The sequence below is a fragment of the Condylura cristata genome, unplaced genomic scaffold, assembly GCF_000260355.1.
Source record: "Condylura cristata isolate star-nosed mole 26May11 unplaced genomic scaffold, ConCri1.0 scaffold00006, whole genome shotgun sequence".
NCBI classification, from domain to species: Eukaryota; Metazoa; Chordata; class Mammalia; order Eulipotyphla; family Talpidae; genus Condylura; species Condylura cristata.
In genome coordinates, this window is record NW_004567107.1 from 7,090,380 (window position 1) to 7,102,819 (window position 12,440).

At 56.1% G+C, this 12,440-nt stretch overlaps 1 protein-coding gene across 1 annotated transcript in view; it reads right to left on the bottom strand.

Annotated features, from left to right (window-relative positions):
• NEK6 (NIMA-related kinase 6) overlaps nucleotides 1-12,440 on the bottom strand; it is a 54,029-nt gene that overhangs the window by 18,612 nt on the left and 22,977 nt on the right. The window contains exons 3-5 of the mRNA XM_012721212.1: nucleotides 4,385-4,525; nucleotides 3,601-3,663; nucleotides 2,352-2,573 (exon numbers count right to left, since the gene is read on the bottom strand). Coding sequence (XP_012576666.1) covers nucleotides 2,352-2,573; nucleotides 3,601-3,663; nucleotides 4,385-4,525 — 426 coding nt within the window. The remainder of the gene's footprint in view (nucleotides 1-2,351; nucleotides 2,574-3,600; nucleotides 3,664-4,384; nucleotides 4,526-12,440) is intronic.

The following is a 12,440-nucleotide window of genomic DNA, read 5'->3' on the forward strand; positions in this document are numbered from 1 at the left end:
AAAAAAACAGAAAGAACCCAAGCAGACCGCAGTGTGTGGGAAGCTGGAGACGGACGACCCTGGTAACCACCAGGAGAGCCAGGTACTCGTCCAAGGTCACCAGCTGGACAGGCACAGCTGGGACTGGACCTGGCAGCTTGGACCAGGGGGCTGTGGCCGCGGGAAGCCCTGGCCCAGTGCTCGGGCCCGTGAGGCTCTTTGGAGCGTCTACCCTGGCAAGGCGCCTCCAGGGGAGTTGCTCAGACTCTTGGTGCAGACCCCCTAACTCAGGACCCCCAGTCACCCCCGCCTCAGCGTGGGGCGGGCAGGAGTGTTATTTATGCCGCCATGTTAGTTAATCCTCATGGTAGCATTTAAGGGGGGACGCACGGCTGTGAGTGGTGATTTCCTAAATGTCACGTACTATAAACGCCGCGTGACATTTAGCGGGGAGCGCGGCGTCTCTGGTGGGTTTCCCGCTGCAGCAGGTCCTGCTTCACCGTTGTTATAAATAATGCCGGCCCTGGGCCTGGTGGGACGACCACGGAGCTGGGCCAGGGGGAGACCTGGAGAGGTCCCTGCTCCCCTCCGAACCCAGAGGTGGTGGGAGAGTGGGAAAGACCAGGAAGCGGGGTCCTACCAAGCCCCAGGGACGGTGAAGAGGCATTAGGGACACTGAGCCTGCCCAAGGTCACCCAGCAGGGGCGTCTGACTTGGGCCAGGGCCTGTTCCTGCCTCTCCCACCTGCAGGGGCAGCATCCCAGCAGGCCCTGCAGCAGGAGGGAGGGGTGTGGACAAGGAGACCCCAAGAGGAAGGGCACCAGGCCGGGTGCCCAGTCTTCCTTTCAGAGCCGGGCTCACTCCCTGCCATGAGCCTTAGAGAGCCTCTCGCTGACCTTGGGACAAAGTCCCCAGGCCCGCGCTGGGAACAGGAGCCCTGTCTGCCAGGGCCGCCCCCCACCCCTCTGTCTCCCACCTCACACAGTGCCGTCTGGGCTAAAGTACTTTGCACATCCCCAGCGTTCACAGCCTCCTGAGCTCCTGCGTTAATGTTCTATCTCCCTTCAGGGCTCAGCTCAAGGGCCACCTCCTCCAGGAAGCCTTCTCTGGCTTCCACTGGCCATGAACTTGGCTTGCTGCAGTTCACGGCGAGCCCCCCAAGGGCCGTCCCATGCTGGCGGTACCCTAGGTCTGGGTGCAGACGGTTGGCACACATTGGGTGCTGGCGGCGTGCGTGTTCAGTGAGAGAAAAAACACGAAGGAGAAACAAAGTGGGGGGCGGGGGGAGGAAGAACCGAGACATGATATAGCACATCTGTTCCCACCAGGGATCTGTGTGGAGATTAACATCCCTGCAAACACATTAATATGTCAACGAAAAAATAAAAGCAGGTGATAACAGCTCAAGTAATGCGGCTTCCCAGCGACGCCTGTATTCCTAGGAGCCAAATTTCAGAAGAGCAAGCACCGAGCAAGTGCTCAATCCCTGGTGTCTGGTGGGAAGCAGAGAGTCTGGGCTGGCTCGTCTGCAAGCCTGCTGGGAGCAGGGCGGGGCGCGGGGGCAGACACGCTGGGCAGGGCAGCCCGGGGGTGCCAGCCGGCAGGGAGAGGGTCTCGCGGAAGGGGCAGGGCGCGGGCGGCCTGGAGTCCCACGTGGAGGCTGAGCTGCCTCAGCAGGTGAACAGACCAGGCTGAGCCTTCCCACCTGAGGACGCCGTGATGGCGATGGGGGAGCCGCCGTGGGCTCAGCAGATGCTCAGCCCACACAGATGCTCCATGGAGGGAGCTGAGGCTCCCCTGAGCCCAGGGATGGTGGGCCTGGTCCAGGCCCCAGGAGTTGAGGGGAGCAGGGCGGCGTGGGACGCAGAGCTAGACAGGGGGCTGGGCCTGCCAGCGGGGGGCTTAGTGGGCTGCTGAGCGTCTCGGAGACCCACCCCGGAGACGAAAACACCCTTGGGGGCAGGGGCCTCAGGGAGACCGTCGGGGGGCGAAGCCCACTGAAGCGTCACTGCCCAGGGCAGACCTGGGCCACGGTGTGGCTCGGTCCCCCACTGCTGGGTGTCCCCAGGCAAGTCTCTTAGCCTGGGCTGTTTCCTTCCTGTAAAAAGAGGCGGCGGGACCCCCAAGACACTGCCCCAGATTCCGTGAGTGGGGTCTGCCGACATGGGCTTCTACTCGCCTCCTCTGTGAGGCACGAGAGGTGACCCTGAGCCCGTGGGCAGGCCGGGGCGGAGGGCCAGGGCTGGGGGGCCCTTTCCGTCCATAGCTGACTCTGTCCCAGCCTGGGCCTGTCCAGGCATCACCTTCGTCTTGGTCTGTGCCCCTTGGCTCTCAGAGCTCCCCTGAGGCTAATGGGAAGAAAAAAGTCTGGCAACACCCACGGGGACAGGCCAGCAGGGCCCCTGCCAGGCCAGGGCTGAGGCCTGGAGGCTGGGGAGGCGCTGCCTGGCCCTGGCGGCCTCTGGCCCCGCCGGACGCCTCACCTTGATCATCTGGGAGAGGTCGCCCGCGTCAGCCAGCTCCAGCACGATGTTGAGCTCGTTGTCCTCGATGAATGAGTCCAAATACTTGATGATGTTTGGATGGTTCAGTTGCTGCCCAGAAGGAAGGGGCAGAGCTGATGAGAGAGGGCCCGGCCCCGCACCTGCCCACGCTGGCCCCGGCTGGCAGCCCTTCGTGGGCGCTGGCCGCTGCTGAGAGGTGGGTGCCTGGGCAATGGCCAGCGTGGCCGCCCGGCCGGCCTGCTACGTGGGGAAGCCACCTGGCACCTACCACCTGGGTGTCATGCGTGGGGCCGCCTCCCTGTCTCCGCTGCCAGCCTCTGCTCTGGGAGGCGCTGGGGGTCGCGTCTGCCTGCGGCCCCTCTGGGACCCATGCTCCCCTTGTTTTGTAGGAAACGCCCCGTGCCCTGGCCCATCCTGGTGACTTCCCCTGGCAGGCGGGGAGGCCGGACAGACCTTCTGGAGAGGGGCTGGTGCTGCCAGCGAGGCAGCAGCGTGGAGAACAGGCTCCGAGGGGCAGTTCCACACTCCGGGTGCCGCTGAGCGTCCTTCCAGCGCGTCTGCTGACCCCCCAGCCCTCTGCAGACAGCACAGCGGCCATCACCCCCTTTACTAGCCAACAAACGGAGGCCCCAACAGTCAGGGGCCTGCCCATGGCCACAAGGCCAGTGAGAGGGTTGTTTCTGCAGCTGAAGCCCATGTTCCAGGCCCCTGGGCACAGAGCCGGGGGTGGAGGGGCACAGAACACCCCTGCCCAGAGGGCCCAGCTCGCCCCACCTGCTGCCTGTATCCCCATGACGAGGAGTCCCCGAAGGCAGAGACCTGGAGAACAAACTCCTAAGTTGACATTCCCCAGCTGGGCTTCGGGGGTGCCGCTGCCCCCAGCAGCCCCACTTTATAGAAATGCTGAGCAAGTTCTCTCTCATGGGCAAGGAGGACACCCCAAGGGAACAGCCTCTTCAGATACCATATTGAATTCCCTCAGAATACCCCTATCCTGACAGGCGTTCTTCCTACTGAACAAACGGCAAACTGAGGTTCAGGGCGAAGTCGCGGCACCCCGAACCCACAGGTCTGGGCTGTGACAGCAGGGATGTGGCTGGGGGCTCAGGACACTTACCTTCAGAAGGCCGATCTCCTTGACACAGTCCTGCCTGGCCTTGGCGTCCATCATCTCGAATATCTTGGGTCAGGGGACAAGAGAGAAATCGGGGGGTTAAAACCAGCACCCCATGGAACCACCAGGACGGGGGCTGGCTCTCCTGCCCCCTCAGGGCAGTGGGTCCCCCCACGGGGGTCTCCGCCTGCCCGGCTCCCCACTCTGCAGGATCCCGGGGCAGGAGTTAACGTCCCCGACTGACAGGGTAGACCGCGGCCAGGAAAGTGGTGGCGGATGAGGGCTCAGGAGAACGAGGCAGACTGAAAGCCGGTGCCTGCAACCTGGCCTGCAGGTGTCCGGCTGGGTGTGGCTGCTTTGAAGCCGCTGAGGACGGACAGCAGCTGGGAAGGTCACTCGAGCCCAGGACCGGCCAGTGAGGCGGACACCAGGGTCGTCAGCTCGTGGGTCTGTGTCTCAGCTGTGACCGTGGTCCTCTGCTTGCGACTCTGCACCCTTTTCCTCATTTGAAAGATGGGGTGATCATCCCTCCCCACACGCTGCTGCCAGGAGCTGGTATACAGCAGGCGCTCAGTGCAAGCGCTCAGTGCATGGTCATCTTCCATTCCTTTAGACTTCCGAGTTTTTGCAGTCGGAGTTCACCTGATTCTCGCTGCACCTCAATCGGGTACTAACTTCCCTCCTTCCAGGGAGGAGGGGGAGGGACGGGGCGGTGGACCCAGGAGCACCGACTTGGGGGAGCTGGCTGCAGGGGCGCGGCTGGGCCCCTCCGGTCCCCTGGGCTCACCTGCACCTTCTTCAGCGCCACCGTCTTCCTGTCCAGCAGGCAGGTGGCCTTGTACACCTCGCTGAATTGCCCTCGGCCGATCTTCTTCTCAATCTGGAAGTCAGCCAGCGAGCAGCGAAAGGACAGGGCATTCGGGTGCCTCTGGAGGGAGCAACAGAGGGGTGTCTGGGGCGTCAGGCTGGATGGGAGGGCTGGGACCCCACGTCTTCAGCAGCACCCCTGAGGGTAAAGGAGGGACTCTGCTGGCCTGCCCCCCTCTCGGGGCCTCCAAGGCCCCAGTGGGGGTTGGGGGCTTTTCCACACCTTTTCCGTGTGTAACCCAGAGGACTCCGGCTCTGCAGAGAGGGCACCAGGGAGGCTGCCCCCCCGCACCTCCCCCCGCGCCCTCACCGCTGCATTGTCTGTCCCTCGATGGTCCCGCATGCCTGCATGTGTCCCCACCCCCAGCCAAACCCTGTTAGTCGTCACAGTAAGTGGCAGCTTCCCCTTCTGGGACGGTGTTCTCAGATCAGAGGAGAAAACCAGGCTTAAAAATACCTTTGGCGGAAAAGCAATATACAGATTTAATGCCATCCCCATAAAAATCTCAATGACATTCTTCAATGAAATAGAAAAAATGTTGATGAGATTCATATGGAACAACAAAAAACCTCGAATAGCCAAAACCCTCATGTCTAAGAAAAATCAAAATGGAGGCATTACAATCCCAAACTTCAAGCTGTACTACAAAGCCATAATAATCAAAACTGCATGGTACTGGAAAAAGAATAGACATACAGACCAGTGGATTCGAATAGAAAACCCACATATAAACCCACGAGTTTATGGACACCTAATTTTTGACAAAGGAGCAAAGAAGATACAATGGAACAAAGAAAATTTGTTCAGCAAGTGGTGCTGGGAAAACTGGGTAGCTACATGCAAAAAAATGAAACTAGATCATTGCCCCACTCCAGTCACAAAAATCAACTCGAAGTGGATTAAAGACCTAGACATAAGAACGGAAACCATAAAATACCTAGAAGCAAAGATGGGTCAAACACTTCACGACATACACTTTAGCGACATCTTTAAAGACAGAGCACCCAACGCCACAATAGTGAAGGCAAAGATAAATAGATGGGACTATATCAAGTTAAAGAGCTTCTGTACAGCAAAAGAGACATTACTAAAAACAAACAGAAAGAACACTAATTGGGAAAACATTTTCTCACACAAAAGTAGCGATAAAGGACTGATCACAAAAATATACGGAGAACTGATGAAACTCAACAAAAATGAAGTAAACAACCCCATCAAAAAATGGGCAGTAGAGCTAAAAAGACACTTCTCCAAAGAGGAAATGCAGATGGCCAACAGGCATATGAAAAAATGTTCAACATCACTCGTAATAAGGGAGATGCAAATTAAAACCACAATGAGATACCACCTCACCCCAGTGAGAATGGCACATCTTCAAACAACTAGCAACAACAAATGTTGGCGAGGATGTGGAGAAAAAGGAACTCTCCTGCATTGCTGGTGGGAATGCAAACTAGTACAACCACTATGGAAAACTGTTTGGAGGTTCCTCAAACTGCTAAACATGGAGCTTCCCTATGACCCAGCAATCCCACTCCTAGGTATCTACCCAAAAGACACAAAAACACTGATTGAAAAAGATACTTGTACCCCCATGTTTATTGCTGCTTTATTTACAATTGGAAAAACATGGAAGCAGCCCAAATGCCCAAAAGTAGATGACTGGATTAGAAAGATGTGGTACATATATACAATGGAATATTACTCAGCAACCAAAAAAGAGAAACACATGTCTTTTGCAGCAACTTGGATGGAGCTGGAAAAGATCATGCTTAGTGAGATAAGCCAGAAAGAGAAAGAAAAATACCGGATGGTTTCACTCATAGCAGGAGTATAATGGACCAGGCGAGAAAATAACAAAAATAATGAACAACCATATACCAGAGACATTCTGCGGGGGTGGAGTGGAGAATGGGATCAAAAACAGGGGGATGGGGAGGGAAGTGCACAGGATTATGGGGATGGCACATGGGTGACATGGTGATGGGAAACCCGCAGGGATCACAATTGAGATGGAAAAAAATATGTACAAAATGATGTAAAAATAAACTGTTATATAATAAAAAAATAAAAAGAAACAAATAAATAAATAAAAATACCTTTGGCGGATACCGGATGGTTTCACTCATAGCAGGAGTATAATGGACCAGGCGAGAAAATAACAAAAATAATGAACAACCATATACCAGAGATATTTTGCGGGGGTGCAGTGGGGAATGGGATCAAAAACAGGGGGATGGGGAGGGAAGTGCACAGGATTATGGTGATGGCACATGGGTGACATGGTGATGGGAAACCCGCAGGGATCACAATTGAGATGGAAAAAAATATGTACAAAATGATGTAAAAATAAACTGTTATATAATAAAAAAATAAAAAGAAACAAATAAATAAATAAAAATACCTTTGGCGGGCACAGGGGTTAAGTCTCAGCACTGCCAAGCTATCACCAGCCACTGCAGCATGAGTTCCATCCCCGGCCCCCCGGAGGTGACCCACATGGCGCTGCAGACCTCTCCTGTCTCCCCGCTGCTCCCCTCAGCAGTGTGTTTCAGCTCATCTGCCTGTTGTGCTCCCCTCTCTGTCTCTGGCGAGTCCCTTCAACCCCCCACTTCTGGCCTACACGCCAGCTCTTGCATGCATAAATACATAAAAATAAATGTTTAAAAACAAAAAACAAAAACCAAACCCAGGGCCTGACATTCAGAGTCCATGTGCTAGATGATTTATGTGACAGGAAGAACCCAGAGCCTCACGCCGACTCTCCCACACCTGCACTGGGCCCACGGCTAAGCCTGCAGGTGAGGCCACAGGGACCAGGTAAGGTCTCGGTAACCCCAGTTACCTTACGCACCTCAGGAGAGCAGTGAGCGTGGGGTGTGCGTGACCCCGTGAGAGAGCAGGTATCACCGCCATGCCCACTTTTGGAAACTGAGGCTGTGACCAGCAATGGCAGAGCTGGGACTGGACTCAGGATCGGGGCTCCAAAGCCCGCCTTTTTGTGCAGCACCGTGAAGCCTCCCCACTCGGAATCTTCCTCGACTTTTCTCTAGGACCCTGCTTCAGCCCCCCAGCCCTGTCCTGACAGGGGGGCTCCAGGTGCACCTGTCCTGGTGCTGAGGGCCTCACCTTGGGCATCTGGAAGAGGCCGCCCTCCGTAAGGGTGGCCCGTCACGTGGGCAGGGGGGAGGGCGCATCTTGGACCACCCTAGGACACCCACCCCCGGAAGCGCAGAAAAACCCAGCTCTCTCCTCCCAGGCCGATCAACTTAGGCCACAAACACCCTCCACCCTGTGCTAATTCGTGTTGAAAATGCTTGAACCACAATAAAGCCTCAGCCATTGACAACCCCCTCTTTAAACAGGAGCACAGAATTACATGTTAAAAGAATAAAAATGCATTCGCCCAATTAATTTTCTGAAATCTCATTAAAAAATTTAGCCTGACTAAGTCAGACTTCTGACCTGAATTTTAATCATCTTTACACTGGATGGGTCTTTTCTCCCTGATATTTGCAATGCATCATTAATTTTAAGGCAACCGTTCCTATGATTTTTAAAAAGCACACTTCATCAGAATGACATTTCCTGTAAACGAATTTCACCTTTAAGGACATCTGACACGAATGCAGGGGAGCTCTAATGGATTCTGGATATGTGTATATAGCAGTGTGTCCTCAATCCGCGTGGCACAGGAGGGCTCGCTTTACAGAGGGCCCCTCTCGTCAGACGCTCCGTGAGGTCAACCCTGTTCAGCTCCTCGCGACCCGGCTAATTTCAAGCCAAAAGTCAATCTTCCCTCTCGCGGGAGAAGGTACAGGGGCCTGGAGAGCAGAGTGGACAAGCTACTTATGTCAGCTCCCTCCCCTCCGATGAGGTGTGCTGGAGAAGGGGGTGTCTCTGGGCTGCCTCACTGAGGGTGCCTCTACCGCCCTGTGTCTCAGCTCAGGGGTCTGCACGCTGCTCCCTGGTGGGACGCCCCAAGCGTGATGAGAGCCCCCCAACCCCCGCTGGTCGCAAAACCTAAAATCACCTCCACTCCAGTGGTTTCCCCAGGACGGTTCTCATAAATCGAGGTGCGAGAAAGCTGAGTTTGAACCTGTGCATTAGACGATCTGGGCCCACCCAGGAACACGCACAGGCTGGAAGGGGATAGGTGTTCAGAGGCTGAGCCGCTCACCGGAGGCCGGGCGTGGGCTTCACCGCCTGTTCCTCTGTCCCTCCAGTTACAAGGCCGTGGGTTTCCACACCCGCGCTGGGCCCACGGCTAAGCCTGCAGGTGAGGCCACAGGGGCCAGGTAAGGTCTCGGTAACCCCAGTTAACCTACGCACCTCAGGAGAGCAGTGAGCATTTCCTGGGCACCCACGGTGTGCGTCACCCCGTGAGAGAGCAGATATCACGGCTATGTCTCTGGAATTCTCCCTCCCTGTGTGGGTCAGTTAAGGCTGCAGGAAGATGCCTCCTTATCTCTTGTCTTCCTGGTGCCTCAAGCTCAGATATCTGTGAGCTTTCTACAATCTGATTCCCTTGCCAACTTAAAGATTTATTTATTTGTGCATACAGAACTGGGGTACAGGCCAGAGGCTCAGGGGCGGTGAGAGGCTTCACCAGAGACAGAGTGGGGAGCAGAGCAGGCAGATCGATGAAGTACACTGCTGAGGGGAGCAGTGGGCGGGTCAGGAGAGGTCTGCCACGCCATGTGGTCACCTCCAGGGTAGGCGGGAATCGAACTCATGCGGAAGCGGCTTTAGATTCTCAGTGCTGTGCTTTAACCCACTGCGCCACCAGGGAGGGCCTCCCTTGCCAACTTAAAGCCTACTTTGGGGTCCCCCGTTGGCTACCGATTCAATTCCAGATGACACGTACAGGTTGCGGGATTCCAGGCCTTTCGTGCCAGCCACCCCACGGTCCTCAATCGCCTTCTCACCCGACGGGGCCTGGGGGCTGGAGCACCCTCTGCTCCCTGTCCCTGGGCCCCTCAGCCTCTGAGCACATCATGCGGGCTCCCAGCAGCCTCGAGACAAAGACTTGTTGAATTTATAACTAATGTTGCAAGCACTTCTTGAATTTTAATGGCTGCTAATATGTGGTCCTTAACTCTTATCTCACTACCACCGCTGCTTTGGGAAGGAAGATTCTGTCCAGTAAGCTGCAGGTTCCTGTCCCCACATGCTCCTCTCTCAGAACAGAGCTGAATACATGTGGACTCGGTCTGTGGCGAGCAGGTCTGCAAGACCTTCCAGGTGGAAGATACATCAGCCAGGGCTTTCTCAGACAAGAGCACCTTTTCCTCCTGGGTGGTGCGAGGCTTTACAGGACCCGCCGAGTCCTGTGTCTCATTCCCCCTGGAAATGCTCGTAAAACACTGGGACATGGCCCTCCCTGGTGGCACAACGGGTTAAAGCACAGCACTGAGAAGCTAAAGCCACTTCTGCATGAGTTCGATCCCCGCCTGCCCCGGAGGTGACCACATGGCGTGGCAGACCTCTCCTGACCCTCCCGCTGCTCCCCTCGGCAGTGTACTTCATTGATCTGCCTGTTCTGCTCCCCACTCTGTCTCTGGTGAAGCCTCTCACCGCCCCTGAGCCTCTGGCCTGTACCCCAGTTCTGTATGCACAAATAAATAAATTTTAAAAAACAAAACAAAACACTGGGACACTCTCAGAACGGTTCTCACCGTCATCTGTTCATTAGAAATCTCAATAAAAGCAGGGATGTTCGGCCGTTCCAAGTACACACGAGTTTCACCTATGATCCTGCTGGATTCAACAAACATGTTTCCTATGTCCACATCTCCCAAAGCGAGATGGTTCCCTGAAATCATCAAACCGCTAGCCCTGGGCTCAGATCCTGGTAACAGACCCTGAATCCAAGGGTTTGCTTAGTTGTTCTTTCTGCACGGTGAAAAGAAAACAGATTTGCAAATATAAGAGTCGGGCCCTTCCTGGTGGCGCAGCGGGTTGGAGCGCTGCACTGTGAAGCTAAGCCAAGCCCAGTGCGCTTCAGTGCGAGTTTGATCCCCAGCCAGGGAGTGACCCACATGGCGTGGCAGACCTTGCCTGACCTGCCCGCTGCTCCCCTCAGCGGTGTACTTTGTCGATCTGCCTGTTCTGCTCCCCACTCTGTTTCTGGTGAGTCCTCTCGCCGCCCCTGCACCTCTGGCCGGTACCCCCATTTCTGTATGCACAAATAAATAAAACCTTTAAAAAGAAAAGAGTAAGATAAATGGCAAGCTGTTTGCTTCACACCCATGATATTGGTGCCATGTTGCCTTTTACCTTCATGGCCCCATTTGACAGATGAGGAAACTGAGGACCAGTGTCCCCTGGAGGGAGGGGTGGAACAGCACCCTGAGCCAGTCTGTCCACAGCACAGGATGGCTCTACCTGCAGGAAGGTTTCAGGGAGGCAGCAATATCCTGCCATAAAGAGGAAAATGCCTCTGTCCTCAGTCTGAGGTGTTTCTATATCCTGAAACAAGCAAGATCTGGACTGGGCTGTCTCCCCAGATGGTCTTCAAATACCACTGGGAAGGAAGAGTCACTCCCAGTCCGAGCCGCAGCAGTCTCGGGTCAATGCTGCTCTTCCCAGTTCTGCAAAACCAGCCAGACGCTGGTGGGGCAAGGGACAGCTTCACCAACAGGCGCTGCCCAGCACCGAGTCACCGTGTCTGATGACACTTCACTGTGTCGTCACCCACTCCAACACGTGTGACAAACGCCAAGGACGCGCGGCACCACAGCCCACCGCCCTTGCCTTGTTCGTGAAATAATTACGGGGCTCTCTCCTCTGCCAAATGAGGCTGTAATTAACCCTAATTGCTCGAAATGCAACTGGCTAATTCTGGGAGATTAATCAAGGGGGACTCCATTGCTAGGGAATGACTTAATATGACAAATTGCTACATTAGCTGAGGGGGCCCCACGGCCGCCGGCCATCAGCGACACGTCCTAGTGGACTCTGTCCAGCGGCGCCCATGGGGTGTCCCAGCTTTCTGGTATCTGCTTCCCTAAATCCCCCCTGCGATGTGGGTCCCCGTGTCCCAGTCAGTGATGCGGACGGAGAGCCGGACAGCAGGAAGGCTTGGGCCCGTGGAAGTGCTCTCGCGTGTAACGCCCAGGCCGTCTCCCAGCGCGCACGTCGCTCCGTGTGACTGCAGAGGCTCCTTCTCTTGAGCGAACACAGCTCTGCACCAAGGAATCCGGCTTGAGGGGAGCTCAGGTGCAGGAGTCCCCAGCCCCTCCCTCCTGGCTCAGGCAGTTTTGTGCAGTGTCTAACCCGCCCAACGGTACGTGGCGACCCTGCCCAAGCAGCTCAACACCAGCCCTGAAGTCCTCGACAGGGCCCAGGCAGTCGGAAGCCTTGGAAGGCTGAGGAAGGCGGCTGAGTCACTTCCCCCAATTTAAGTCTCACTCCGGGTATACTTTCCATCCTATCAGGCTGTCCACAGGCCCCAGCAGCATCTGGTCTTGGCCTATCTGCCCAGCAGGGTTTTCTGTCCTCTCCATGGGAGTCTCTCTGGGCCCCTCGTTTAGACCAGATGTCTTGCAGGAGCTCCCCCGGGCCCCTGAATTTCTTCTGTTCTGTTTCTGTCTTTTTCTCCGGGGAAGCTGTGTGCTCCCTAAGAGCAGACCTAGGTCTGTTTCGTGCACAAGCACCACGGGCCTGTGTTTCACCAGCTCAGCAGCACTGAGAGGCTGCTCTGGGTCTGGCCTGGGACAGGCCAAGGTGAAACACCTCCACCTCCCTGGAGGATTTCCCATCAAGGAAGGGGCCCCAGGCACCAGACCCCGAGCTGGGTGGCCCAGCCGGTGCTGGAGGCGGCAGAGAGGAGGGAGAGGCTCGCTGAAGCATCAGCGTTTGGAGGAGGCTGGGGGCAGCCTTGGGGAGGGCACTCCCAGCCCAGGGAACAGCTGAGGGATGTATGTGAGCAGCTCAGACACCCTGAAGCCACCTGCGGGTGGGGGCCCCGCCT